The following is a 25,922-nucleotide window of genomic DNA, read 5'->3' as shown; positions in this document are numbered from 1 at the left end:
TTCAGTTTAAGCTTAATTACAGTTTTTCCATTGCATTTCAGCCCTTATCTGTGGTTAATTTTTACTTTTTTAAGTGGAAATAATCTAGCTTTGTAAACTGGTTTCAAGTAGCCTAGATCCCACTAACCATAATTAAAATTGTCCAGTTTGTTGGGTTCCTAGGACTGCAAGCTGCAGTTAACAGAAAACTAGAAGCAGAATTTCCTGAACTTCTTGTTGGCAACACTAGAAGGAGTGTTGAAAAGAATGCAGCATGGTGCCATGGCTATATAAAATCCCAATGCAATTGCTGGGGAATAGTACATGCAAATTTTATTTATTTTTCGATTTATATCCTGCCTTTTTCCTGCAAAGGGCTCAAGGCAGCTTACGTCATTCCCCTCCTCCATGTTATCCTCACAACAACAACCCTGTGAGGTAGGTTGGGCTGAGAGTCTGTGACTGGCCCAAAGTCACCCAGTTGGCTCCATGGCCGAGTGGGGACTAGAACCCAGATCGTCTGAGTCCCAGTCTCATGCTCTTAACCACTACACCACACTGGCTCACAAATGACTGAAGTAAATTAAACAAACGGTTGAGCCAAGAAGAAATAAACAGTACCTGTTCAAAGTGTCTCTGAAAGGCTGTGTTTAAATCTGGATTTGCTTCTGAAATATCAATCAGCATTTTATCTATGGATCTGCTGAAATCTTTCAGTGCACGGAATTCAATATCATGTTCTTCGTGTGTTTCTGACTGAGTGTTCTTCAATGCTCGGATCTCTCTGGATAGTCGAGAAACCTTTAGAAATGTCAAACATTGTTTAATAGATGGTAAGATAACAATTAGCTTTTAGTTGGTTAATCTTTATGGTATATGATTTGGTAATAACTGATCATCTTGACCTCCAAGTCCATAATTTTATTGTACTCTAAGGGTGCAATCTCTTCCTCTTGACGCACGTAAGCCTCCAAACTCAGACACATTCATCCAGTGCATGGAGCAACATGCAATAGCTATCTCCACTGCCACCACATCTTGTGCCATGTAATTCTTTAGATGGTTGTTCTCAGCTCTCCAGGTTGAGCACCAGGGAGGGAAGGAGGCTAGGGTGCAGCTAGTAATCAATGTAGGTGTCAGCCTCCCCTACTCCTGGCCTGTTTCTCCAAGGCCCAAGGAGGCATCTGGCATAGGTCTTTCTGGATCAGATGGAGGAAGGTGGGACAAGACCTCAGAGCTGTGGCTCCAAATAATCCTATGGCCGGCTAGACAAAAATGGGAGGCCACAGGAACATGCACCAAATAAGAGCTAAACCTGTTGTTCGCTGTTAGCTAAAACCAACCTGTTTAGTGACTCTTTCCAGTTTGGGCTTCTGATCATCTATTTCTTTGGTTAACCGCGATATTCTTGCTTGTTTATCTCTTATTTTTTCATTGATGAGAGCCTCATCTTTCATAAGCATATCTTGAGTACCCTGCATTGACTGGAGGAAAAAAATAATACATTGTTTTGAAGCATTTTTGAGGCTTCGGCGAATGGGGTAGCATAAAAATGTTTTAATAAATAAATAAATAAATAAAATTTTCTGAATTCGTGCAATAAAGTAAAGACAGTATATGCTTGAGAATGCTCTCTTTCTGGAATTATAACTGATCTGCAAATCAAGCACAGTAGCCTGATATTCAAAGAAGGTGTTAGGATAGAGCTTAAGCAATTATTTATTTGCATTTTAAATATCCTATCTTTGAACATTTTAAGATAATGTACCAAGTCAGATGCCAGTTCTGAATAAAATCAGATCAAAATATAAACACATGCAATTAGCAGGGTCTGTGAAGAATCTGTAAAGCCAAATTGCTGCCCTCAAGATGCTCTGGACTTCAGCTTCCATCAGCCCCAGCTAGCATGTCCTATGATCACAAATGCTGGGACAGTACCAAGTTGGGTAGGTTTATGGGATTCATCAACCCTATAGCTGTCTGGCTTGCCCAGCCCTCATCAAATATTACTGTTTGCTGTCAGGTTTGACCTGGACCCCTTGTCTGTACAACAAAATGTGTGTATGCCCCAAACACCCAATATTACAGTGCACCAACTCTGCATATGAGTACTACGTGCACCGACATTTGTGTATATAAATAGCAGTGCCTCCATAAGCCAGGAACCTGCAACCTCCCTGAATAACCCCAAGGTAAAATTTGTCTTCCAAGATCTGCCCTGTGCAGACGTCCCCACTGTTCTTCCCAATGTCAGGCTGCAAGTAACCAAGGGTTCCCCTCTGCACCACTTTCCACTTGGAGTCAGCAGACCTGGCTGGTCTGCTGTTCACCTACATCTGTTCATGCGCTAAGTGGAGTGTGGAAGCAGGAGAAAAATCTGGCCTTACTTAATTAAGATCCTGCCTCCTGCTGAACAGAGCAGACAACACTCAGTGCATGGACCACTGTCTAGCAAATGAGGAGAATTCACAAAGGAAAATTCTCCATGTTCTGCTTTGGGCACATTCATAAAATGCTGTATAATCCATGCAAGGTTTAATAAGTACCCTGAAAGTAACTAGAGAGTGTGCTGGTTGCAAAGATATTCCAGTACATCCATTGCTAAAGCTGGATCTGAGCCCAAATCAGTCCATTACATTATCTACTTTCATATTGACTTGAAAGACAGTTGAAGTTATCTTCCTGATTCACTCAAAATAAAAACAGAGCAGAAACATCAAAGCTTTTAATTTCAAACTGCATCTAAATTTGACTTCTGCTAACCACAACCAGTCCAGAAAGAGTATCTGGGGTTTGCATGACTATTCTTAGAACACCCACAGAATTAGATATCTAGAAAAGCAACCTAGAAATGGATGGGAAGACAGTATTCTGCAAGGCATGGGTGGTTCTACCCAGTGGACAGACATGGTGATGATGTTCTTATCAAAGTTTAAATCTGGATAAGGATTTTGGTGCCTGCAGCTTGAGCTAAAAACCAAAGTCTCTTTACCTGAATATCCTCCTGAAGCTCTTTGATCTGCCTTCTCTTATATCGGTATTTCTCATCAGCAGCTCTTTTCTCTTCTTCCAGTTTTACCTTCTCCCCATGTTCCTCACCTGTAAAAACACTCTTGAGTTAGTGCTGGATGCTGGACAGAGTATGCACTCCTGGCAGGGAGTCTGCATGACTCTCACTTCCAATTTATCAGAAAGGTTGCACTTCAAAAGCAGTTTATCAAAAAGAGAAACATACAGAAATAAGTAAGTTATATGATGTAAGAAATTGGGCAGCCTATGAACATGCCTGTCTGGTTCACGTGATCTGAGTGAGAAATTAGCCACTGTGGCTCATAGTTTTTACAAAGCTTGTTAACCTGGCCACATTCACATGATGTGACCCAGGTTGCTATGCTAAAGTCTCCAGCATGTAACTAGCACACACAATGTGGTTAAAATGCCAGTGTAGCTTATTAACCACTCTGCAATCATGCAAACCAGGCCACTGCTTCACCGTGGTTTATAGTCAGTTTTGCTGCTCAGCCCAAAGACTTAAAAAGCAAACCTTCCTTTATTTTTAGAAAATTGTGTTTCTCTTTTAAACTACCTGACTTGTAGTCTTGCAGGGAACCCTATAGCTTATTTATGAAGACCACATGGTAATAACAGAGCCAGCAGAGGGAGCAAAAGTTATCAGCAAAATGCTCTCCCAGGAGCTACTTAAAAACAGTATTGTAACATTCGGATACAAATGAAAGGGGAATGTGGTATTTCAGTCTGGTGATTAGACAATTTGGTTTTTCTCACAAATAGAACCATCTTCCACTGTCTGTCAGCTTGCTTATTCTTTCAACACCTTTCCTTTAAAATGAATGAACAGCTGGTGGAGTTGTTTAAATACCAGGACACGCCTTCCTTATATTTTGGGCCACTTAGCAATCTAGTATTACTGTTTCCATGTAATTTTTGGTCCAGTCAGCCCAAGTACCATGCTACTGAAGTATGCAGAGAGGTTCTGGCTCCAGTGCAATGGGCTGAGCAAAGGGTAAAAGAAGGTATGTGGTAAGAAGGCTGTCAAATGGACAAAGTAATTTAGAAATTCTAATGGCTTCTGTAAATTACAGGCAGTCCTTACAGGCACTTTGTTTCTCCATGGCAGTCCTACAGTGTTCCTAATCTCTCCAACCACTTGCATCTTTTTCATTCCTGCAGGCACTTTAAGAACTGTTTTAGTGCCTTAAGTGATATACTCTGCAGCTGGTTATTTGGCTGTATAATGTAGCAATGGTTTTATTTATAGCTGCTGGTTTTATCTTGGTGTTATGCTGAGCTCTTTTTGTTGTGTTTTAATATTAATACTGTATGTTTTGATGTTATGTACATCACCTAGAGAACTTTCAATACTGGGTAGTTTAAAGGTATATCAAGTGAATATATAAAATGTTCAGTTACTTGTAAAAAGGCATTAAAATGCATATTGAACATAAACACATCCATTCTTTCTATCCCTTCTCCATTTATAGCTTTCCTTATGCATCCTAGCATCAGCCTTTTGAGCCAGGTCTTCCTATGTGACCATAACCACCTGATGAGCCTTGTGACTGCATAGGACATTGAACTAGATGCCCCCCACCTACTCTAAAGCCTTCTATCTCTGCATCACACAAGTTTTATCTGTGTCAGCTTTCTGTCCCACTTCAAAAGGCATCATGTACATTACATTTCAATTTGCTTATGTCAGTGCAGTTAGCCCTTCCCTAACTCCATTATTTTTGTGTCTCAAATGTTCTGCCTTTCACACACAGCTAGAACCTGCTTACTTTTCTCTGTAACTTTCTTAAAAGAGTTTCGATAATTGCTGTTGCAGCTGTTAAGCACATGCAGAGTATTCTCTAGGGCTACACATTCTTTCTCAGCTTGCTGGATCTTTGCATCCAAAGTATCCCCTTCACGCTGAAGATCTTCCTTTTCCTGGGCAGCCTTGAAATGAAATAACATATTAGAATTTAGAATTCCAACATGAATAACCAAGCCCCCATATTTTGAGAATGCCCTTTACTTGGGTATTTATTAATGAAATTTCATTAGAGAAATTTGGGACAGATGGTATAGAAATGAAACGAGTGAATAAATAAATAATAGCAAACAGATAAACACAACATCAAAACACTGTTGAATTCCATTCTGGGCCAAGAACTGATTATGAGGTCACAAGGAATGCATTATAGGCTTTGATGAAAGGGTAAATGCACTAGAAATATGGCTGAACTACCGTGTAGTAAGAACTTTAAAATGCTGAACTTGAACATGACCATCAGGGCTTTTCTACTGCCCCTGTTTCTACAGGGGAAACAAACAGGGGAAACATGGGAAATACTTTAGAAAAAAACACTAATCAGTTTTGGAAAAAAAATGGGAGAAAAAGAGGTCAAAGAAGGCAAAGGTGGGCTAGACTGCAGTTTACTCAACCTGTACTTCAATAATGGATACTTTTGTTTCAAACCTAGTCAAAAGTTATTTGATTCTAGTTGGCCTACCGAAGTTTACAAAGTTGTTTTCAAATATTTTGGATACACCTTCCACCTTCCACAATTTCAAATCCTTCTAAGGACTTTGTATGTACACCTTAGCCTTTAAAGCTCTGTAAAAGCAAAATTCTTTGCTGGGTGACACTGAAAGTATAACAAGACCCTGACCACCCATGGAAGATTTAGACTGGGTGGCAAAATACATTTTCAAAGCCATCATCCAGCAAATGAATCCGTAACTATATTAAAGTGCTGGTGCCGGTCTTCCCTGCTTCAGTATATGTAGGCAAATATTAGAAATAGATTTTTTGCAATGGTTATCTCTGGAACTGCCTATTTTTTCTCTTCTGAAGATGTTCGTGCATATTTTGTTTACAGTTTGAATAGTAGTGTGTTTACTAAAAGCCACAAAATGAGCTCCAATAATCCCCATGATGGGGGATATGATGAAAGATGCAAAGAATGCAGATTTAAAACTGGTGATAAGATCACCCTGCTGAGTTCAGAAAACCAACAGTTCATCATGGGCCCAAATAACCCCTAGAAGTGGCCATAGGTGCCCCAAATGGCTTATCTGTGAAAAAATAAGATATCCTGCCAAAAACATGCCAAGGTTTGGCAGTCACACCAGCTCACTATGGCTGGTTATTCCTGGTGTGTTGTTGTTATGCAAATCAGGTTAATGGAACCAACTGTTCGGGAGGTGATGGACTTTCCATCACAGGGTATGTTCAGGCAAAGACTGGGCAACCATCCATCCGGGATATTTTAAGCTGGATTCCTGAGCTGAGCAGGGGGTTAGACTTGATGGCTTAAATGGCCTCCTCCAGCTCTAAGTCTAAGTTTACCTTGATGACATAATAGGTATGAGTCTTCTCCTCTTCTCCTTCTGGGGGCATCATAACAACGGTAACAATTTCGTATCTGCTCTTCAGTTTCTCAATTTTACTTAGTCGCTCATGAAACTCAAAACTGGTTTGAGAGGGGAAATTCAAAGACAAATTAACCCAGGCATCTGACAGAAAAAGAAACAGATAATTCACAGTTCTCAAATTGAGGGCTAACCTTCCCTAAGAAGTCAAATGCATGGGTCAGGGACATGTAAGTCATCTGTGAATTTCTTCAAATGATCCTTTTTGTTGGTTGTGGGGGATATGTCTAGAAGAATCCAAGTTACTACCTTCCAATCATTACACTTGGATACAGGGCTAATGGGCAGTGCTGAGGATTTATATTCCACTGAGACTGGGTGTCCCTAGGAACCCTTCTGCATGGACCGGGAAACTCCATGTAAGCTTAGGGAAGCTTTGTTTGGAACATTCTCTTCTTGTTTGATTTTCCTGTGACTGACTGCTAAAATCACAACTACATATTATGAATACCTACAATAAAATCTTAGCAGTCAAATCTTCTAAGGACAAGCAACCTGAGTGGGCCATTTGGGCAGATAATTGTCCCCTCACAAAGCTGCATTTTAGAAGCAGCAAACATCAGGATGTTCTTAAATGCACGGGTGTTTAAACGAGAACAACACATAACAGATTGTGGGATAACATACAGCTTGCATTGCCTTCTCATGGTATTATCAGCAACAGAGTTTGTAAAAAACTGCCTGTATGGAAGCACCCTTTGGGGGAGCTCTTGCTTCCTAGGAGAGCTCACAATCTCCATAGTAGAATGATGTGTCACCTCTTTTTTTTGCTAGTGACAGTTTACTAACTACTGTTGTCACCCTGTCCTCCCAACTCACAAATCTTCTCAAGCCCCACACAGAGGGAGACAAATATGACATTACATTGCAAATTCTTGCATCATGGGGAGCAGCTATCCAAGGAACCTTACCCAAATATTTAAAGTTTTGGCATTTTAGTTTTACAGCTGCAAAAGGTGCCCCCTGCTGATTGTATCTTAATATTGCCACTGCCAGAAGAGAATAAGCAACAGCAGGAAACAACCCCAAATCAAATTATATGCAAGTGCCAATTAGTCATGTAATTATCAAAGGAAAAACACAGAGTCTGCCTGCTTGGTGAGGGGTTAAGCTCCAGTCACACTAAATCACTCTAATTTCCTATTGCGTGGGCTGTAGATGGAAAAGGGGGGCGGAAAGGAAAGGCTTCCAAATCAGTTGGTTGAGTGTTCATTTCCCAGTTGGATTTAACCACCCGCTGTACAGATTCTTACTTCCCAATGACTTAAAGTTGCAGAAAACAGGCCTTTGCAGCTCCTGTCTTTGTAATATTTGAGCAAACATTTCTGGGCCCATTTTTGCCATATGTAAAAGCAGGCTCCTGATAGCAGAACACTGGTTAAGAGTATGTGTTAATGATGTGTTTGCTTCAGCCGTGTTCCTGTATTAGGAGGTTCCTATCAGGAATTGAAAGCAGCCAAGTAGGCAAACTGTACATCAGTAAAGCCAAGTTTAAAAGTTTCCACAGCATGGTGCAGAGTACCTAATGCAGTGCTCTTGGGATCTTCAATGGCTCTTAACAAAGCTCTCTCCAACCTGCCTCCTTCAAAATCCATGTGTTAAGGAAACCCCTGGCAAATGTTAGGACAATCTACTTTCTCACCTTTTCTATCCTCTAGCCTTGCCCCCCCCCCCAGTACCTCACAGTATTCTTTTGGGTTCCTACTGCCCCCCTTTCTCAGCCTCACTATTTCTTCTGCCCATCCTCTTTAGTTCAGTTTCAAATAGTCAGGAGCCCACAGCAACCATTATGTGACTAGCCACATCCTCTATGGGAACCATTTTGTGCTGGTGGACCCCACAGGGCCAAAAAGGTTGGAGACCTAAGAGGCAGAGAGGTTAGAATGCCAGACAAGGACTGGGAATCCCTAGGTTCAAATTCCCACTCAGCCATGAGGCTTACTGGGTTGACTTTGGACCAGTCATGTTCTCTCACCCCAATCCCACATTAGACTTATATGGAAGGATAAAGGAAGGGGCTTCTGAGCTTCTCAGAGGAAATGGGGGAAACGCAATAGATAAGTAAATGGAAGTGTTGTCCAATTTGAACTAGAGCCAGGGTGCTAAAAAATATACCTCACCTACTGCCAGCATGAGCAATATAAGCCAGCCTGAGAAATAGATCGCAAAGACTTTTTCCATGGAGTTTAAAGGGATGTCTGTATGGCAAACAGGCTGCTAAAACTATTATTATTAGCCATTGGCCAGGTTGGAAGAGGAGGGTAGTATGAAATTGGCTTTTGCAAATGCAATAAATTCCTTCAATATTGTACACGTCTAAAAGTGAAATCCATTCCCATGTTCATATAGTACATAGCATATTGACCTCAAAGTTTGACGCTCCTGCTCGATTATTCTCATCTGCGTCTCAAGCATTGCCTTATGAACTTTGATGTCCGCAGTTCTTTCCTCCATTGCTGTTTTTAACTGTTGCTTCCGTTTTTCAAGTGAGAGAACATTCTCAGCCTTATTGTATAGTGTATCTCTTACACGTTTCAGTTCCAGCTTTAGGAGATTGTCTTCAATCATTAAATCCTTCAATTGCCAAAACAAGAAGAACATTCACTACCAAATCCATCATATTATGAAATGTCACTTTTATTTTGAAAGCAATGAATAATGTGACTTCTGAATGTCCAGAATTCTGAGAAAGCAACTGATGTGCAAGGACATCCTGACAGTGCAAACATACCAAGCGCTTGTTTGAGGGAGCAATGCTGCACTTATGTATGTATTTGAAAAATTCATTACCTCACCTGTTTATCTGCCCTGGCTTTTTTTAATAATTTCTCTGATTTGTCTGTGAAAAGGTTTAGCTCATCTACTCTGGTACTCAAGCCAGCCATTTCTTCTCCAGTCTTATTCATAGCCAACTTGATAAAATGTATGTCATTCTGGAAAGAAAGCAGAAAGCATCACTTTTAGCTTAGTCAAGAACACTGCTCCAGGCATTTGTGAGTAGGCACAGGATAGCTAGACCTGAAGTCATGCCTTCTGTACTCTGAGGACAGCAGGACCAGGTCCTGAGGTACTGCTAGGCAACCCCCTGCCAAAATTGTTTAGTTTTGAAGATAGATCTTCATTAGGCTGTTCCCTAGGCTACATATTAATCACTGTTTCAGATTTTAAAAAACAGCTAACATCCCAAGAGCTGCAAAAGTTACATACCTGAAGTTTCTTCTGCTGTGCTTGCAAAATATTGTATGCCTGTTTCTTTTCATCTGCTATCTTTGTAAGTTCAGCAACTTTTGCTTCTAAAACTTGCCTCTCATCTGTGTTAAGCTCCCCCTGCAAGCGTGACAGTCTTCTCTCCACTTGCTGTATATAAAAATCCTGTTAAAAATATTTTAAAGCAAGAAATAAAATTAATGGAGAGGCTGAAAAACGAACAATTACAGCCAATTCTATAAGTGCTAAAATATCAACACACAAAAAGATAGCTTTAGGGCAGGCACCTAATTAAGTTATTGTTATTTTACAATTGTTTCTGGCCTATAGGCCTTCTCATTTGTAGACTCTGAGCATGGCTGGTATAGGATGCTGGCTCACAAGTAATCTTCTGAAAATATAACAAAGCATTCCCAGCCCAGAGTCTGCTCTAGGGAGGCTTACAGCTGTGGAGCAATCTTACCACTACCAGTATATGCTGATAGAGAGGGGTAAATTTTCAAAGTGCTGTATAGGAGTTATGCATATAAATCCCATTAACAAATAACAGGATTTGGGCATGTTCATCTCTTGTATTGCTTCAAAAATTTACCCTTAAGCAGCCATGGTTCAGAGGAGCCCAGCAAAAAGCTGATTTGGGAAGCATACAATCCAATTCAAAGCATATTTACTTGGAAGTAAATGGAATTTACTTTCAAGGACATTTTTGTTTTGTTTTCTTTTAAAAATAGGTTTCATTGATAGCAATGATTCTTAATTTCAGGTAAAGAGAGTCTATGATTAATGGTATAGGGGTAATGCCGAACTCCAATCAACACATTCCTACTTAGCACCTCATAGACATTTTTAATGTTTTATATTTTCTCTATGCACAAACATACAATCTGTTACCAGAAATTATAATGAAAACACGTATACACAGGGAAACAAACTGGAAATATATGTAAACAAGTGACAGACCAAACAGAGTTGAGCTTAAAATTATTCATTTAAATATTGTGGCTCTTCCTTCATAATTAACACACATGGCTTTCAAACCAAGAAGCCAGTGCTACAAATTGAGAAAATCTCAGGAAGGATACATGTGCCACACATAAAATTTTAAGGATTAGTGAATAAGGTGATGGAGTTAGCAAGTGATGGCCTTTCCCAAGTCTTAAATTTGGACTTTTTCTGTACAAGCACAAAAATACGTAGAAAATGTCCCTTTCCTGAGAATGATTTCCATTCTTAGCACTATCTTCTTGGTTCCTGGTGCTTAATTTGAATTCTAGCTGTGCTACTGCCAAAGACAGAAGTTGAAATGTTTAACTTAGCACCCAAATTTAAGCCTATTTCTGTTTGGTCAGTCACTTATATATAATTGTTGTGACTGACTGCATCTTGCTAGGTTCTAGAGCCAACTGGAATGAGACATATACACACACGTGCATGCATCATCCCTTGCCTGATTATACATGAGTTCTTGTTGCTTCAGTGTCTCTGCATCCACTCGGATCAATCGGCTGTGGAGGTTTTTTATCTGTCCTCGACGTCCATCAATTTCAGCTGTGACACACTTCTCATTTTCCTTAAGCGCATTGAGCTCCTTCGTTTTCTTGAAATGAGTGTCTCTCAGCTGCACTGCCTGTGCCTCCTTTTCCTGATGGCATTAAAAATAAAAGTGAATGCTAGAAAATATATTGTATTATACATCTTCTTGCAAATTCAGAGAATGTAATAACTAAAGGAGTGTGATTTTTATAAATTTTACATTAGTCATCTGGACACTCTGAATGATCCTATGCCTTTTGGGGGTATCTACCTAGTACCCAAGCCTCCATCCTGTCCCCATGTTCATTGAAGAGGTAGGCCATTCTGATCTAGTTGTTTCTTTCTTCCTAGTAGCTAGATGCTTTATGTCTGCTGAAGTACCGGAATATCCAATTTAGCTAATGGACAGCCACCTATGTCCCTAAGAGGGAAAAGTTTTAAATATGTTTGTACTTCTCAACTCCTCATCCACCAGTGTGAAAAACAGTATGCAATGATTATGAACTGCTGAAGAGAATATAATTTGTTTTGATTTAAATGGGATCACATTTAAATCAACTCTGCTTTCCTACAGATACTGGAGAGGTGGGGGCAGCCACTAAGAAACAGAAGCTCAAAGAATGGGATTTTGAATGCGTTATTCTCTCCCTGTATTTTTTCACAGTGAATTAATAGATGTGGCAAACAGACGTGCGTAGCTAATTTTGATGGAAAGCATAGTTCTTACTAACACATTACAAACATTGTTCAAGAACAGTTCATCCTAGTTAAAACTATTCCCCCCAGGCTGTGAAACTGCTATGCTTATATCAACTTGGGTTATCCCGTGTAAGGAATGAAGCTCAGCTAATGGTTTAGCCATCCTACTGATAATTTTATGAATCCTCTATCAACTCTGCAGTCTGATTGTATCATTTCAGTGTTTTCACATTTTCTGCATTATTTTTCTCATTTAAAAAAACAAAATGTACAATCACTAGTCTGCATTGAGTAAGTTCTACACTTAAGTTCAACGCAGGGTTTAAACTCTATCTTGTTATAAAGGATAGAATCCTTCAGGCTTCTAATGTTGTCTGGGAGTGCGGGGACATAGGAATACTCAATGCCCTAACTGTGATCCTGCAAACCTGAAACTAGGGCCCTGAAAGCTGAGTATCCTGCCTCATGCCCCTTGCAACCTACATGAAAAGAACCACACCATCTGCTTTCCAGAGGTCAAAAAGGGGTGTGCCAGAATGGTGGGGAGGGGAGGGGAGGAGGGGAGGCTGGAATTCACAACTCCTCCCAATCCCAACTGGTGCCCCAGCCTCCTTCCCTTCTCTTCCCTGGCACATGATCTAGACAGCTGAAAACAGCCATCCTGAAGAAGTGCACCATGCAAGTCATGGCAGAAATTGCTCCTACCATTCTTCAATATATGCACTGAGGGTGAGAGATGCTGAAATGTGCCTGAAGTCACTTAAAATCTGGTACAACAGTGCTGATACCAAGAAGTCAGCATTGAGAATGAACCTGAATGCTATTATGCCAAAACAACCCTTTCTTGAAGATTAATTGCATACTAAAGTATTTTCAGAAGAATAGTTTGTTCATGCTTAATACAGATTATGCGGCAGCAACAGCATTCAGCATAGGTAAAACATTTGCCTCACTGGTTTACACATGCTGCCTCAAAGTTAACATCACTGGTTGTGAACACCTAATTTTCTTAACTTCAGATTCATGATTAAAACAATGTCTTTGCCTTTATGCTTAGTATGGGCTATTATTGTAGCATTGCATTTATATCCCACCTTTCTTCCACTTGTAAGGAACCCAGGGTGCTTACAAGGTTTTCTTCCTCTCCTATTTTATTCCCACAACAACCCTGTGAGGTAGGTTGGCCTAAGCTTCCGTGTCTGGCCCAAAGTGAGTTCCATGGTCAAAGAGGAACTACAGCTCAGAACTCCTCAGTTCCAGCCCAGCACTCTTAACCACTATACCACCTATCTTCCCTGGTGAAAAAAATTAATTCAACATGATGTAGAAATGGGTTAAAATGAATAAAATGTTCATATGATAATGAATAGTCTTTCTGCATATTGTGTGATTATTTGGCATGATTCCACAATTATTAGTTTCTATGCATGGTGTGAAGAACATTTCAGTTCCTCCACCCTTACTAGACTCTCTGCTCCTCATGAATCTTATTCCCAGTTCAGTCAAGATGGTTTTACTTGGTGATATGGCCAGTCTGCTAGTGCAAAACATCTTACAAGCTTATCTCAATGGCCCTGAAAAGAAACACACTCCCACAGCAACCATTTTTAATATCAGTTCAAGGCAATAAAAACCACATCAGCAAGATCTCATATGGCTAACAATTTTTCTATAAAGCAACATATGAAAACAACAAAAATGAATAATTTGTCTTGTATTAAACTCCAGATATGCTTTGACAAACAAACTGCTCATAAATATGATTTTACCTTCACATTTTTCTCCTTCTCTTTCAGCAGCTCTTCCATTCTGCTTGCTTTTTCTTCTAAAGTCAATGCTTGGTTTGTCATAAATTTTAATTTATTTGTGAGACTATCATTCTGGTCCTTAATCAAATTTAGCCTAAGCAAAGATTTATGGGGCAAAAAAGAAAAAGAAAGAAAGAGTTTTTAACCAACTTGAAATATGACTAGGCCATGTCCCAAGCAACTGTCTCTAAGTTGCCAATGAGTTCATATACCGAGCTTTCTTTCTCTGGTAATCAGGTCCCATTGAGTCAAGGTCTTCCAAAAGAGGTTAGTCCACCAACTGGTTTTATATATGGGAAGAGAGTGCACATATTAAGGGCATCAGTAAACATTCACCATTGTCTAACATAGATTTCCACAATCTGTGGAACTCTCCAGATGTCTTAGACTTCAATTCTCATCACCTCCAGCCAGAATCTCCAACAGTAAATAATATAGGGAGCTGTAGTCCAAAACATCCAAATGGCACCAGGTTGGGTAATTATTTGTACATGTTACACAAATATTTTTAAAAGGCAGTTTAAAACACTCATACAGAGCAGCAATAACTTCATCATTTAATTCCTACCTTAAAGTTTTGTCTTGCATTTCCTTCTTAAGGTTAGCTACACTGGTTCTCATAGATTCTAGTTCAGAAGCAGTTCCATCTACAGTAGTTTTCAGTGTATCCAGCTGTTAGTTCAATGGATTTTGAGAAGACATGTGAAAGAATGTAGAACACCTAAGTCAGTGACAGCAAACCTTTCAGAGACTGCGTGCCCAAACTGCAACCCAAAACCCACTTATCACAAAGTGCCAACACTAATAAAACCTGAAAACTGCGGTTTTAGTTTAGAAAAAACAACTCACAGCCAGTCCAAGTGAACACACACACACACACACACACACACACGCACGTATCTTTGGCAGCGGACTGACCGGCCATGCGAAAGCTTGGACAAGCTGCAGCTAATGAGTCACAGCTCGTGATGTCATTGCCAGGCGCTGCTATTCCCTTCCGAGCATGCACATGGCCCCTATGTGCATTGTTACCTGATGCTCGGCTGCTGGGGCAATGCTGGTGCAACTTGGCTCGCGTGCCGACAGAGAGGGCTCTGCATGGCCGCTGTGGCAAGCCTGCCATAGGTTCACCACCACTGCCCTAACCCTACACTGGTGTGCTCCCCTAGCCCTAATATAAGGGTAAAATACTTTTGAAAGGGGCAATTTTGAAAAAGCCTTGAGAGCTTTTTCTGCACAGCTCATCATTTCTGCCCATTCTAAACACATTCCAACCATCAAAATCATGCCAGGACAGCCCCGTTTTTCCAACCCTACCCCTACCCTGGTGCACACCCCTAACCCTAATATAGAGGTGAAATAACATTGAAAGGGGCAATTTTGAAAAAGCCTTCCTTGAATAGCTTTTTCTGCACAGCTCATCATTTCTGCCCATTCTAAACACGTTCCAACCATCAAAACTATGCCAGGACAGCTCGTTTTTCTAACCCTAACCCTACCCTGGTGCACACCCCTAACTCAAATATAGGGCTAAAATACCATTGAAAAGAAGACGATTTTGAAAAGGCCTTCCTTGAGTAGTTTTTTTTTGCACAGCTCATCATTTCTGCCCATTCTAAACACAATAAAACCTGAATACTGAGGTTTTAGTTTAGAAAAAACACCTCAGAGCCAGTCCAAGCAAATATATATCCTTGGCAGCGCACTGACTGGCCATGCGAAAGCTCAGACAAGTTGCAGCTAATGAGTCACGGCTTGTGACATCATCACCTAACACCGCTATTCCTTTCCGAGCATGCGCATGGCCCCTATGCGCACTGTTATCCTATGCTCAGCCGCTGGGGCGATGCTGGGGCAGCTTGGCTCACGTGCCGACAGAGAGGGCTCTGCGTGCTTGCTGTGGCACGCGTGCCATAGGTTCGCCACCACTGACCTAAGTCATCAATGTGAAATGCTTCTGGCTTCTCTTTACCCTCCCACATATACACCAAATCAAGAAATACATCATCTTTGTATTTATTATACAATGTTTATACAAGTATCTAACTATTAGTCATATCAGACAGAACAACCCTAGGGAACCTGAGTGTGTTTGTGTGTATCAAGCAACAGATCATTTTCCACATCCAAAGGTGGTATGGAAGTAGTTTTACATCTCCAACAGTTTTTTTCCCCAAAGGAAAAAAGAGCCGCGCTAGCATAGGTGAGGGGCCAAATTGTGAGGCCCAATCTGAAGATGAGATCAAAGGCTGCCTCCAGCCTGCTCCCAGAATAGCTTATGAATAGCCTCAGCCTGGCAAAAACAGCTCTGGTGGCAGAAATACACCCAAAAAAGCTTTCTACAAATATAGTGAAGGCCATTCTGCCCACCCCCTCAACACACATACACCAGCCCTGCTATTGGAACTCATCTCTCATGGAGAACGGACACTTCTGGCCCATCCTAAAACTCTCCAGTCAGTGAATCTAAAGTTTGGATTTCTTTGTTTGTGTTTCTCTTCTTTTTAACATAGTCTTTAATAAGTTTTATATATTGTTGGCATGTTTGTGTAGGACTATCTGATTCTGTTAAGATACATTTCTCAAGGATCATAGAATATAAACTATGCTGCATTAGGGCTTGCTTGAGTTTCAGCACATTTCTGTCACACTAGGCACAGAAATGACAATACAGTGGTACCTTGGCTCACGAACTTAATCCGTTCCAGGACTCTGGTCGCGACCCAAATTGGTTGTGAGCCAAGTCATATTTCCCCATAAGGTTCAATCTAAATAAGGTTAATCTGTTCTGTAAATATTTTGTTTAATCACAGGGAAGACTGGCACAATCGCAGGCATGCTTGGGGAGGGGGGGAGATGGGTGCGATCACGGGCATGATTGCAGGAAGACGGGCATGATCACGATCATCACCCAATGTGGAGTTTGCGACCTGCAGCAAAATTTTTATGAAATTTCTGTTTGCGACCCAATCTGGTTGTGAACTGAGGCGTTTGTGAGCCGAGGTACCAGTGTATACTGAACTATCATGAACGTCCTATGCCAGTTCCCGAACACATTAACATTACCTCATCCTGGAGCTGATTTCGATTGGCCTCTTCTTTTTGGTAGTCTATTCTGAGTTTGGTGGCTTGTCGATCGGCTATGGCAATTCTCTTCTCATATTCCATGTTATTGCCACTCTCATTTGCCAAAAACTGGATCTTATCTTTAAGCACACTTTCCTTTGAACGGATTGCCCGTCTTGCCTGTGCTAAAAGCTACCCATAGGAAAACATATAAATTACTTTAAGCACTGCAACCAGGTACCACAAAAAAATGAGATAAAATCATTAGGGAGGGTCTGTTCTGGATGGTTTTGGTCTGTGTTTTAACAGTTCATGGAAAAACAGAATTAGAAATAAAAACTTAATGTGTAAAAAAGAGAAACAAAAAAGGAGGCACATGATATTTAACTCTAGTAAACTGGAAACCCAGGGTGACATTCCATACCTGAACAGATCAAAATTTCAGAAAATGTTTTACCAAGGCACACTTATCTATTTCCTGATCCCTTTTCTGCATTTGTTCTATGGTGCTTTCCCACTGTCTGATAAGTTCTTGTCTTTCATGATGAACTCTGCGGAAATCTTCAGCTGTCTTATCCAACTCTATCTATAAAGGGAAATGGAACCAGCTAGCAATGTATCCAAGGTATAAATAGAACTTTTACCGCAAAATTAATTCTTCTGTTTCTCTATAGACAAACCTGAGCAGCTAACGTTTCTGTAAGCTCGTTGTCAAGAATTTTGCGTCTGTGATTACACTGCAAAGTCAGCATTTCTATCTGTAAAGTCAACATCTGAAACAAAAAGATAATGAAAGTTACTCTTTGAAATACTGAACATCCATAATAAAATACAGATAGCAGTAATTAAAGGGGTACATTGTCATGTTTCGAAAAAAGGATGGAAGGTCATAAAATCCTGTTAGAGAACAGAATCAAAGACTGTCTAATCGAGCTAGTTAAAACTCCATGTTATGCACTGCTTTAAAGACTATGACGTATTTAAAGGCTAAATAAAGAAAAATGAATAACTGTTTTACTTACAGTTGGCCAAAAGAAAAACAAACAACTCTTACGTACACTTGGCCAAAATGTAACAATTCCTTTAAAAAGATTTCCTCTGTGAATTAATATAAGTCAGGAATTCAAAAATCCAACAGGTAATTCAGTTAGTATAAAAAAAATTCCCTTGTACTGTTAGAACTATTTTTGCTATGTACTAAAGCAAAATGCAAAATCAGTGCCAGGTATTCAGTAAATTAGTGGGGACATGTAGTCTCCAAAATACCTTTGCCAATTTAATGCAGCATCTTCTGTTTGGGTACCATCCAGGTCATCTTGAGAATTGTTTTTGATGCCAGTTAACCAGAACTCATTATGAATCTGTTTGTGTTTTTGTGTGTCTTCAATACAATTATTTCTTTTACTTATTTATATTTTCATATTCTTAACACTAACCATTTTTCAGTTGTTCATATCTTGGTATTTCAAAATTAGACAATGATGGGTTAGCTATTTCTCAGTAGGCTTTTCCAGCAATTCCAATAAAACAAAATCAATTACTTCCTAAAACTCAGGGAGATTCTTGTCTGTTGAAAGAGCTGGGGGCAATCTGGAGTGGGAAAATTGTATACAAGTGCCCCTCCCCATATTATACTGACCAAATTCAGAGTCCCCTGTGGCTGCATTAAAGTAAGAAGACTGTCTTTCATATAATATCTAGTTTGGGTCCTACATATTTTCCCATTCAATCCACTGTACATGCTCCCCACGTTCACATACGGATTTTTTTTAAAGTGATATCCATACTCGTAATTTGCCATCATCTTGCTGTGTATATTTCTGTAGTGTAACTGCATCATTGTCTTTCCGTGCAGACTCTTCTAACCAAGCTTCCAAAGCTTGCTGATCCCAGTTCATTTGGCATCTTAAAGCTTCCAGCTTCTGAGTCACTTTGAAAATATTATTCTATAAAGTTGGAGAAAAAAAATAAATCCATAAAACACAATAAAAATGCATGCAAGCTCAATTATTTTATATTGTTATTTTTGTGTTTTAACTTTATGTTTACATTTTACAAACATTTTAACTTAAGGTTATAATTTAATGTTTGTATTTTAACTTAATGTATTTGTATTTTAACTTATTGTTGTAAGCCACCCCGAGGCTTCAGCGAATGGGGTGGCATAAAAATGTCTTAATAAATAAATAAATAAATAAATAAATAATAAATAAATAAATAAATAAATATCCGTGTAAGATGAACAAACCTTTCATTCTTGATGAAAGCACTATTATTCACCAGAGGCTACTAGCTGGCAAATCTCAACAACTTAAACAATGTCACAATCTAGTTCAGGGGTCTCAAACTCAACTTACCTGGGGGCCGCTGGAAGTAGAGTCTGGGTGAGGCTGGGCTGCATCAAGTATTCCACCACCGCAGTGGTGGAGGGCCGCTCATCCCGCAGCCGGCCCGGGCACCACTGGTGCTTTGAAGGCCGCAGGGCCCCTCCCCCGTGCCCAATCCGTCCCGGCAATTGGCCCGCGGGCCGCGAGTTTGAGACCCCTGATCTAGTTTGTGTATCTTGAAATCCTCTGTGTTTAATTCTCCAGTAATCATAAACCCTACTCAGTTAACCTAGTCTGAGCACAGGCTGCATTTGCACATCACTTTAAACTATGGCTTAATAAACCCAAACAGGATTGGGCAGTATACTTCTGCATGCAACCTACTTGCTCCCACGTCTTGTTCACATTCTGCTTTCACTTATTCATGGAATAAGTGACATGCAAACATAGCCAGAGACTTTTATCTTCAAGAGCAAGGAGTAAATAAAGGAGACCAGTATTTAAGAGAGTGAGCTGTCATGTTGGAGAGATTTTCATACACATAAATGCTTCCAAAAAAAGGTAAGGGGACTAAGTGTTCATGAATCCTTGCCATAGACAGAAATGCAACAGGGGTGCTAATGCCCCACTGATTCTCCAGTAGCCTGCCAATTCCTGTTTGTAAGTGGATAAACAGACAATGTGTGCTCCTGGGCAACTGGATATGAGCAAAAATGATTGCTTGTGGAATAAGCCAGGTCAGTTGTACTATATAAAGAAGCTCCACTGACCTTTGGTAATCCAGAAACACACATATCTGTTCACAGGGCTTCTTCTGGGAAGTGTAAATCTCTGCTGTGTAAGTAGAGTTATTTGCCCAACAAATTATACAAGATGCAAAAGAGTCATAAACACTCCAATGGATTCTGTCTATTATACCCTCATCACGTATAAATGAGGAGTGGGAACATAGTATTTATAGGAAACGGAATATTCCACCCTCTCAACAACATTACTTCAATGTGCTATAGTGCTTTAAGCAATGTTCTTCCTACCCAGTTCAAAACCTATACAAAAGGAGTGGGATTTTTATAACAAAAATGTTAATGTTGCACAAACAAAACTTTATAGACAAGACATCACTAGCACATCAAATCACCTGTTATTAAAATCTGTGCCAAACATCAAGCATTCCAGAAATTTCCCCCCTCCCAAGGTTTTTGTACAGTTATGGATTTCCTTATGCAGAAGATTGTACGTATTTCCAAACTGACAAAGAACAGGCAGCTTGTCAAATGCGGCTAACTCTGGTTGCAAATGGCAGCTTGGCACTAACTATCGCTAGCAAAAATGCCTCTGTCAACTCAAAAGAGTACAGTTAACTCTAAACCTAAAAAAGGATGGGCGGGAGAGATGTAGTTTATGCCTAACAGGGTACTTGGGAGGGGCAAGAACACAAACCTGTAAATTGCTCTCAGCCACATATCTGTGATAAGGTGGCTGGAAACTTGCAAGTACTATGTACATCTGGACTGACCCAATGTAGAAAACAACATAGGTAACTTTTAACTGGACCTACAGGGATCCTTCACATGTAGACAAAAAAGAAAAAAGTGCTTCACTCACTTTCAGTATTTGTTTCCTACCACAAACAAGGACAAGGCACAAATAACCACTTATCCAAGAGTCAAACGTTTTAAAGCAAGTAACACCACTGCCTCCCCCAACCTAGTAAATGAAGTCACAGAACTCTGGCACAGGCAGCAAATTCTGTTGACATTATACATTGACATAGCTGAAATCTGACAGCATTTCTAAGTCATTTTGGAATAACTGAAAGCACCAGGGAGAAACTGAACCTTTACTTGGCCTGCAGTTTCTCCAATCAGTGAGTTTTTCCAGTTCCCCATGGGATTTTGAATGTGCCTTTACATGAGTCATAGTTTTGTGCCAGAACATATGCACATGATCACAGGTTGAATCTTTGGCACCTCCAGTTAAAAAGGCAAGGTAGGCTATGATGGAAAGGCCTGGAGAGCCACCTGCAAGCCAATGTGGACATCTGACTCAGTATAAGGCAGCTTCTTAAGTCCATGCAATCTGGACATACAATCTGGCTCTATGTAAACAGTTACCAGATGACAAGCTGATAAATCAGCTATGGAGTCCAGAACAATTGTTAAATAAAGGGAAGAATTAGATTATCATTTCCACATCACACTGCCTTAGGATGTAAACATCTTAAATATTTGTGCCATTAAAATACTGTGGAATACCAATAAAATCGTACTAACACAAAAACCGTTGCAGTGTTATAGCCTTTGTTTAAGTCAGCAAGACAGCTCAGTGCACGAACAGCACTGAAGAAAGCCTATGTCTCTGGCAAGATTTTTTCAAATACTTGAAACATACTTCTTGACTATTTTTCTTCTCTCTTAATGAAACCATCTCATTCTCCAGTCTTTGAATCTCACTTTTCAAGCGCCCCACTTCTCTCTCTGCAAGGGCTTTAAAATGCTGCTCGGTTTCAATTTCATTCTGTCTGGCTCTGAAAAGAGACTAAAGAAAAATGGAGTTAATTATTTTGCAAGGTTAATGAGGACTGAGGATTCACAGGCAACTTTCAGTGTTTCATGTTTTTAATGAAATTAACAATAAAATTGATGAACATATATAGAACATACAACTAAAGAGTTCCATTTGTGTAAATATAAAGAGGAAACTTCATTGATAGTTATTTAGACTACAAAGATATGGTATCTGTAAGACCCAGCATTCCTCTACATATCACTTTTCTCTAGTTTAGCTACCATAGTTGTACAAAAATTTCAGATGAGATTTTGAATTGATTACTTTATTTTTTGGAATTCAGAGCAGAAATAGTATAGTTAATTATATTCCAATGGGTCTCCCTACCCACTTGGAACCTATTTCATCTAGGAGGTCTGACTGTACTAATTGTCTGAACTGAGGTATAGTTTGACTGTGCTTTTATTATCTGTGCTTTTATTAAATGCTCCTACTGAGTATTTAAAAATATTCCTTTCCTCGCATGGCAGAAATTCAAAAAGGTATTATCTAAACAGAACATGCACATTCTATTTAGCAAATTACTCCCTTTTGAAATCTCTTCAGCTTATAAAAATGTGATGTTTATGTCCCCATAAAATCAATTGCTTGTTATATAAAAACTTGTATGACATTTATTTGTAAATACTGTGAACTAGCAAGAAATAGTAGGCCCTAAGTACAAAAAGAAAAAGAATACAACTCCATTAAATATTTTATTTGAGGAAAAATGCAAAATTGTAAAACAGTGATGGCCTTGCACAAATGAAAATGATTAGTACTCCTTTTCTGTTTAAAGTAGCCGAATCCTATGCATGTTTAGTGGAAGTCCTACTAATTTAGTGTGACTTACTCTCAAGCAACTGTACAGTAGATCACAATTAAGTACTATAGCCCTGAGCACATTTCCTCAGAAATAAATCCCACTGAGTTTAGTGGGACACACTAGGGAGTATGTGTGCCTAGGATTGTAGATATAGGTAATGGCCCGAAAATGTATAATATATGAAATTAAGTTCATCTGAATCTACTGACTAGGAGATCAGAACTCTTAGCTGTCAGCTCCATAATGGAAGCAAGAAGGGATCTAATATAACATAATAAAAAATTATTAATGCAGAAATCTTAGGCATACTCAGCTCAGACTAAGCCTCCTTAATACTAAGATTTACTTCAGAATAAACATGCATAGAATTGCTCTGCACCAAAGAAGTGATCTTAACCATTTACCTGTGTCAAATTAAATTCTTGCCTGACATTTTTCAAATGTGATGTCATTGCAGCAATACGGTCTTCATAGTCAGTCAACTGATTCTGCAGGTTCGCCTTTTCTTTTTGCAATTTTTGCAGCTGCAAATGTAAATTCAGTGTACATTTTGTTACAAATGTTGGAAGTAGCTCAGCTCCATGTAAATAATTTTTCTTATGATGCAGCTTTCAGGCATGACTGCATTTGGAGATGATATTGGAAACAGGCTGGACTACCAGGATGGAAAATGTGTGGCCCTCTAGACATTGCTGGACTCCAACCTCCCATCAGCCTTAACCAACACGGTCAATTTACAGATGATGAAAATCTGGAAGGCCACAACTTCCCCATCCCCGGACTAGATGTACCTTTCCTCCAATCCAACTTGGCTCTTCCAAAGCACTTCCCCTAGTAATTATGGACTGAGGTCCTGAAACAAGAAGGGTACCTAAAAATGATGAGCAGCAGCACTATACCACACTGGGCCAATGTTTCCAAAATTGAGATCCAAGAAGGCATACTGGAGCCTTGGACTCAGGATACCTTAGGTTCTAATTTGCATGTGGACATGAAACTCACCAAGTGATTTTGGGCCAATCACTGACTCTGAGACCTAACCAACCTTACAGAGGTGTTGCGAAGATAAAAAGGAGGAGGAGGAGGAGGAGGATCATGTATGCTGACTTGGGCTCCTTGGAGGAAAGGTGAGCTATAAATGTAAGTAACAAATCATAAATAAATACAGTTCAGGCACTAAGGCACCTTCTTTTTCTGAATTAAAATTAGAGCCACACTTCAATATTATACCTCATCTGCTGCGTTCTCCTCATCTTGACTGAGGGGCAGCAAATCCAATTCACTCACACAGGACATGCAACAACAGAAGTCTCATTTCTATCAAAAGCACCTGAAAACCAGTGGGCATAGGATGGCATGCCCTGCTTGGAAACAGGATGCTGGGTTAGACAGGTATTGCCCCGGCTGACAGAAGAAGCCAGAGTACAGGTTGTCATTGAATCATGGCTTGTGGCTGAATTGTGCTCTGTTGTATTGTGTTAACTTAGCTGTACTAATAAACCATGGCCTATTAACTGTGGACAGCCCATAAAGAGGAACCTATGCTTTGTCACTGGGATGCAAACTGTGGATTATTCATGATTAACAAAACAAATCATGGATTGTTCTATTCAAACCATACTCTAGGGCTCCCCACTGAGGCCAGTCTGGCACCAACATTTTTCAGCACCAAATGAAGGCAGCACTGCATTGCAGGACATTTAATTACTTACTGGGGCCTGCTGGTTGTTAGAAAGGGTTTAATAGGGTCTTTTAATTTTTTTAAAAAATGATTTTAAATTGCTAACTTTTATGATGCTTTTAATATGTTTTAATCGGTGTATTTTATATTGTTTTTTAAATATGCCACTTTGAGCTGACCAGAGCACTCTGGCTGCTGGTTGGTATATTAATTCATTAAATAAAATTATCATGCATATACCAATCTTGTTCACAACCCAACCGCAAAACATGGCTCCTTTCAGTAGGCTGTTCAGTTAACAAATCATGATTTCTTAACATGGTTTGGTTCACACAACACAATAAACCAAGGTTCAACAACAATTCATAATTCAACCCATACTGGCCTGTCACCTGACACAAAGCAGGTCACCAAATCTAATCTTGCAAGCCTCTTTTTAGGTTCCCCTCTGGAGAAATTCTGCGGTGCCCTCCTGGCTTTGGAAGTAGCAGGGGAAGTCCAGGACAGAATCACCTCCCCCTAAATCCAGTCTCGCTCGAGCAATACCAGGGCTATTTATTTTTTTAAGGAATCCCGTACAGCCGAGCTGCCTTTTGCTGGGGGGGGGGGATCCTCGCCCCACCCGTGCAGCAATCGCGGGGGCATCCCACGTGGTGTTTGCTCCAGGACCGGTCACCGCTTGGAGAAATCGCGCGGCGGGGGCCGACACCCCACTCCGCCGGGGCGAGTCCGCCGCCCCCCCCGCCCCACTCCCGGGACCGAGCGTGCCCCGCGCCTCGCTCATCCTGAGCGGGCAGGAGGCGGCAAGGGGGCTCGCGAAGGGGGCCCTGCCTCCTCCCCGCCGGGAGGAGGACGCAGCCGGCGCGGCCTCTCACGCCCGCGCCGCCGCTTGCCTCGTCCTCCAGCGCCTTGTTCTCCGCACTGGCCACGGGGATGGCGAACCCATCGTCCCAGTCGAGCTCGGCCAGGACCGACGCGGCCGAGCCGCTGCCCTCGCCTACACTCATGCTGCTCCTTTCCCGGCTCGGGCCCCCGTCGAAGCGGCGGCGGCGGCGGCGGCAACGGCAACGGCGCAGCGAGCGCGCCGCCCGTTCCTCTGGCAACGGCCGCCGCGAGGCCCTGGCAACCGCGCGCGCCCCTCGCGCGCCGCCCCCCTCCCCCCTCGCACCCCGGCGCGCGAAGGCGGCGCGCGCCCGTTCCGGCCCGTGATTGACGGGCGTGCAGAAGCAGAGCTGCGCGGTGAGCGGCGAGTCCGGAAAGGTCTTTTCGACGTGCTGCCTTCTCCGTGGCGGATGCAGAAGGTGGAAGACTCTACTTACTTTTATTTAAGAATGCGCCTCTGCTCGTGTGCCTGTCCAGGCAAGCAGTCGTAGCAGAAGACGAGAACCTACTCTCTCGAAGCAAGGGAGAGAGCCTGCTCCGCACTGGCCCCCTATTGTGGAATGGCCTCCAAGTTTGAGAATGTGTTTTCATGTTCCGTAATATGTCATACATCTGTTTGTTGCTCAGTTGCAAAGATGTGCCCAACTCTTTGTGACCCCATGGACAACGTTCCTCCAGGCTCTCCTGCCCTCCACCATCCCCTGGAGTCCACCTAACCCCACAGCCACTGCCCCAGTGACCCAAGTCAACCTCTGCCGTCCCCTTCTTCTTTTGCCTTCAATCGTTCCCAGCATCAGGGTCTTCTCCAATGAGTCCTGCCTGCTCATTAAATGGCCAAAGTATTTGAGCTTCAGCTTTAGTACCTGACTTTCTAAAGAGCAGTCTGGGTTGATTTCCTTTAGGATTGACTGATTTGATTTCTCTGCAGT

The 25,922-nt window shown here is 41.0% G+C and overlaps 1 protein-coding gene across 1 annotated transcript in view; it reads right to left on the bottom strand.

Annotated features, from left to right (window-relative positions):
- The window catches only part of CCDC39 (coiled-coil domain containing 39), a 28,463-nt gene extending 3,345 nt beyond the window's left edge, over positions 1-25,118 (bottom strand). Inside the window, exons 1-18 of the mRNA XM_044434399.1 lie at positions 25,005-25,118; positions 22,835-22,954; positions 21,449-21,595; positions 18,518-18,676; positions 17,411-17,503; positions 17,188-17,316; positions 16,731-16,922; positions 14,233-14,336; positions 13,626-13,758; positions 11,072-11,266; positions 9,625-9,789; positions 9,213-9,350; positions 8,783-8,991; positions 6,335-6,458; positions 4,779-4,938; positions 2,972-3,078; positions 1,323-1,463; positions 601-780 (exon numbers count right to left, since the gene is read on the bottom strand). Coding sequence (XP_044290334.1) covers positions 601-780; positions 1,323-1,463; positions 2,972-3,078; positions 4,779-4,938; positions 6,335-6,458; positions 8,783-8,991; positions 9,213-9,350; positions 9,625-9,789; positions 11,072-11,266; positions 13,626-13,758; positions 14,233-14,336; positions 16,731-16,922; positions 17,188-17,316; positions 17,411-17,503; positions 18,518-18,676; positions 21,449-21,595; positions 22,835-22,954; positions 25,005-25,118 — 2,610 coding nt within the window. The remainder of the gene's footprint in view (positions 1-600; positions 781-1,322; positions 1,464-2,971; positions 3,079-4,778; positions 4,939-6,334; positions 6,459-8,782; positions 8,992-9,212; positions 9,351-9,624; positions 9,790-11,071; positions 11,267-13,625; positions 13,759-14,232; positions 14,337-16,730; positions 16,923-17,187; positions 17,317-17,410; positions 17,504-18,517; positions 18,677-21,448; positions 21,596-22,834; positions 22,955-25,004) is intronic.
- Between the last annotated feature and the right edge of the window lie 804 nt (positions 25,119-25,922).

Source organism: Varanus komodoensis, unplaced genomic scaffold (genome assembly GCF_004798865.1).
Source record: "Varanus komodoensis strain SLA01 unplaced genomic scaffold, ASM479886v1 scaffold28, whole genome shotgun sequence".
In the NCBI taxonomy this organism is placed as follows: Eukaryota; Metazoa; Chordata; class Lepidosauria; order Squamata; family Varanidae; genus Varanus; species Varanus komodoensis.
Note: the sequence above shows the minus strand (reverse complement) of the source record. Positions and strands in the feature narration are given on the sequence as shown.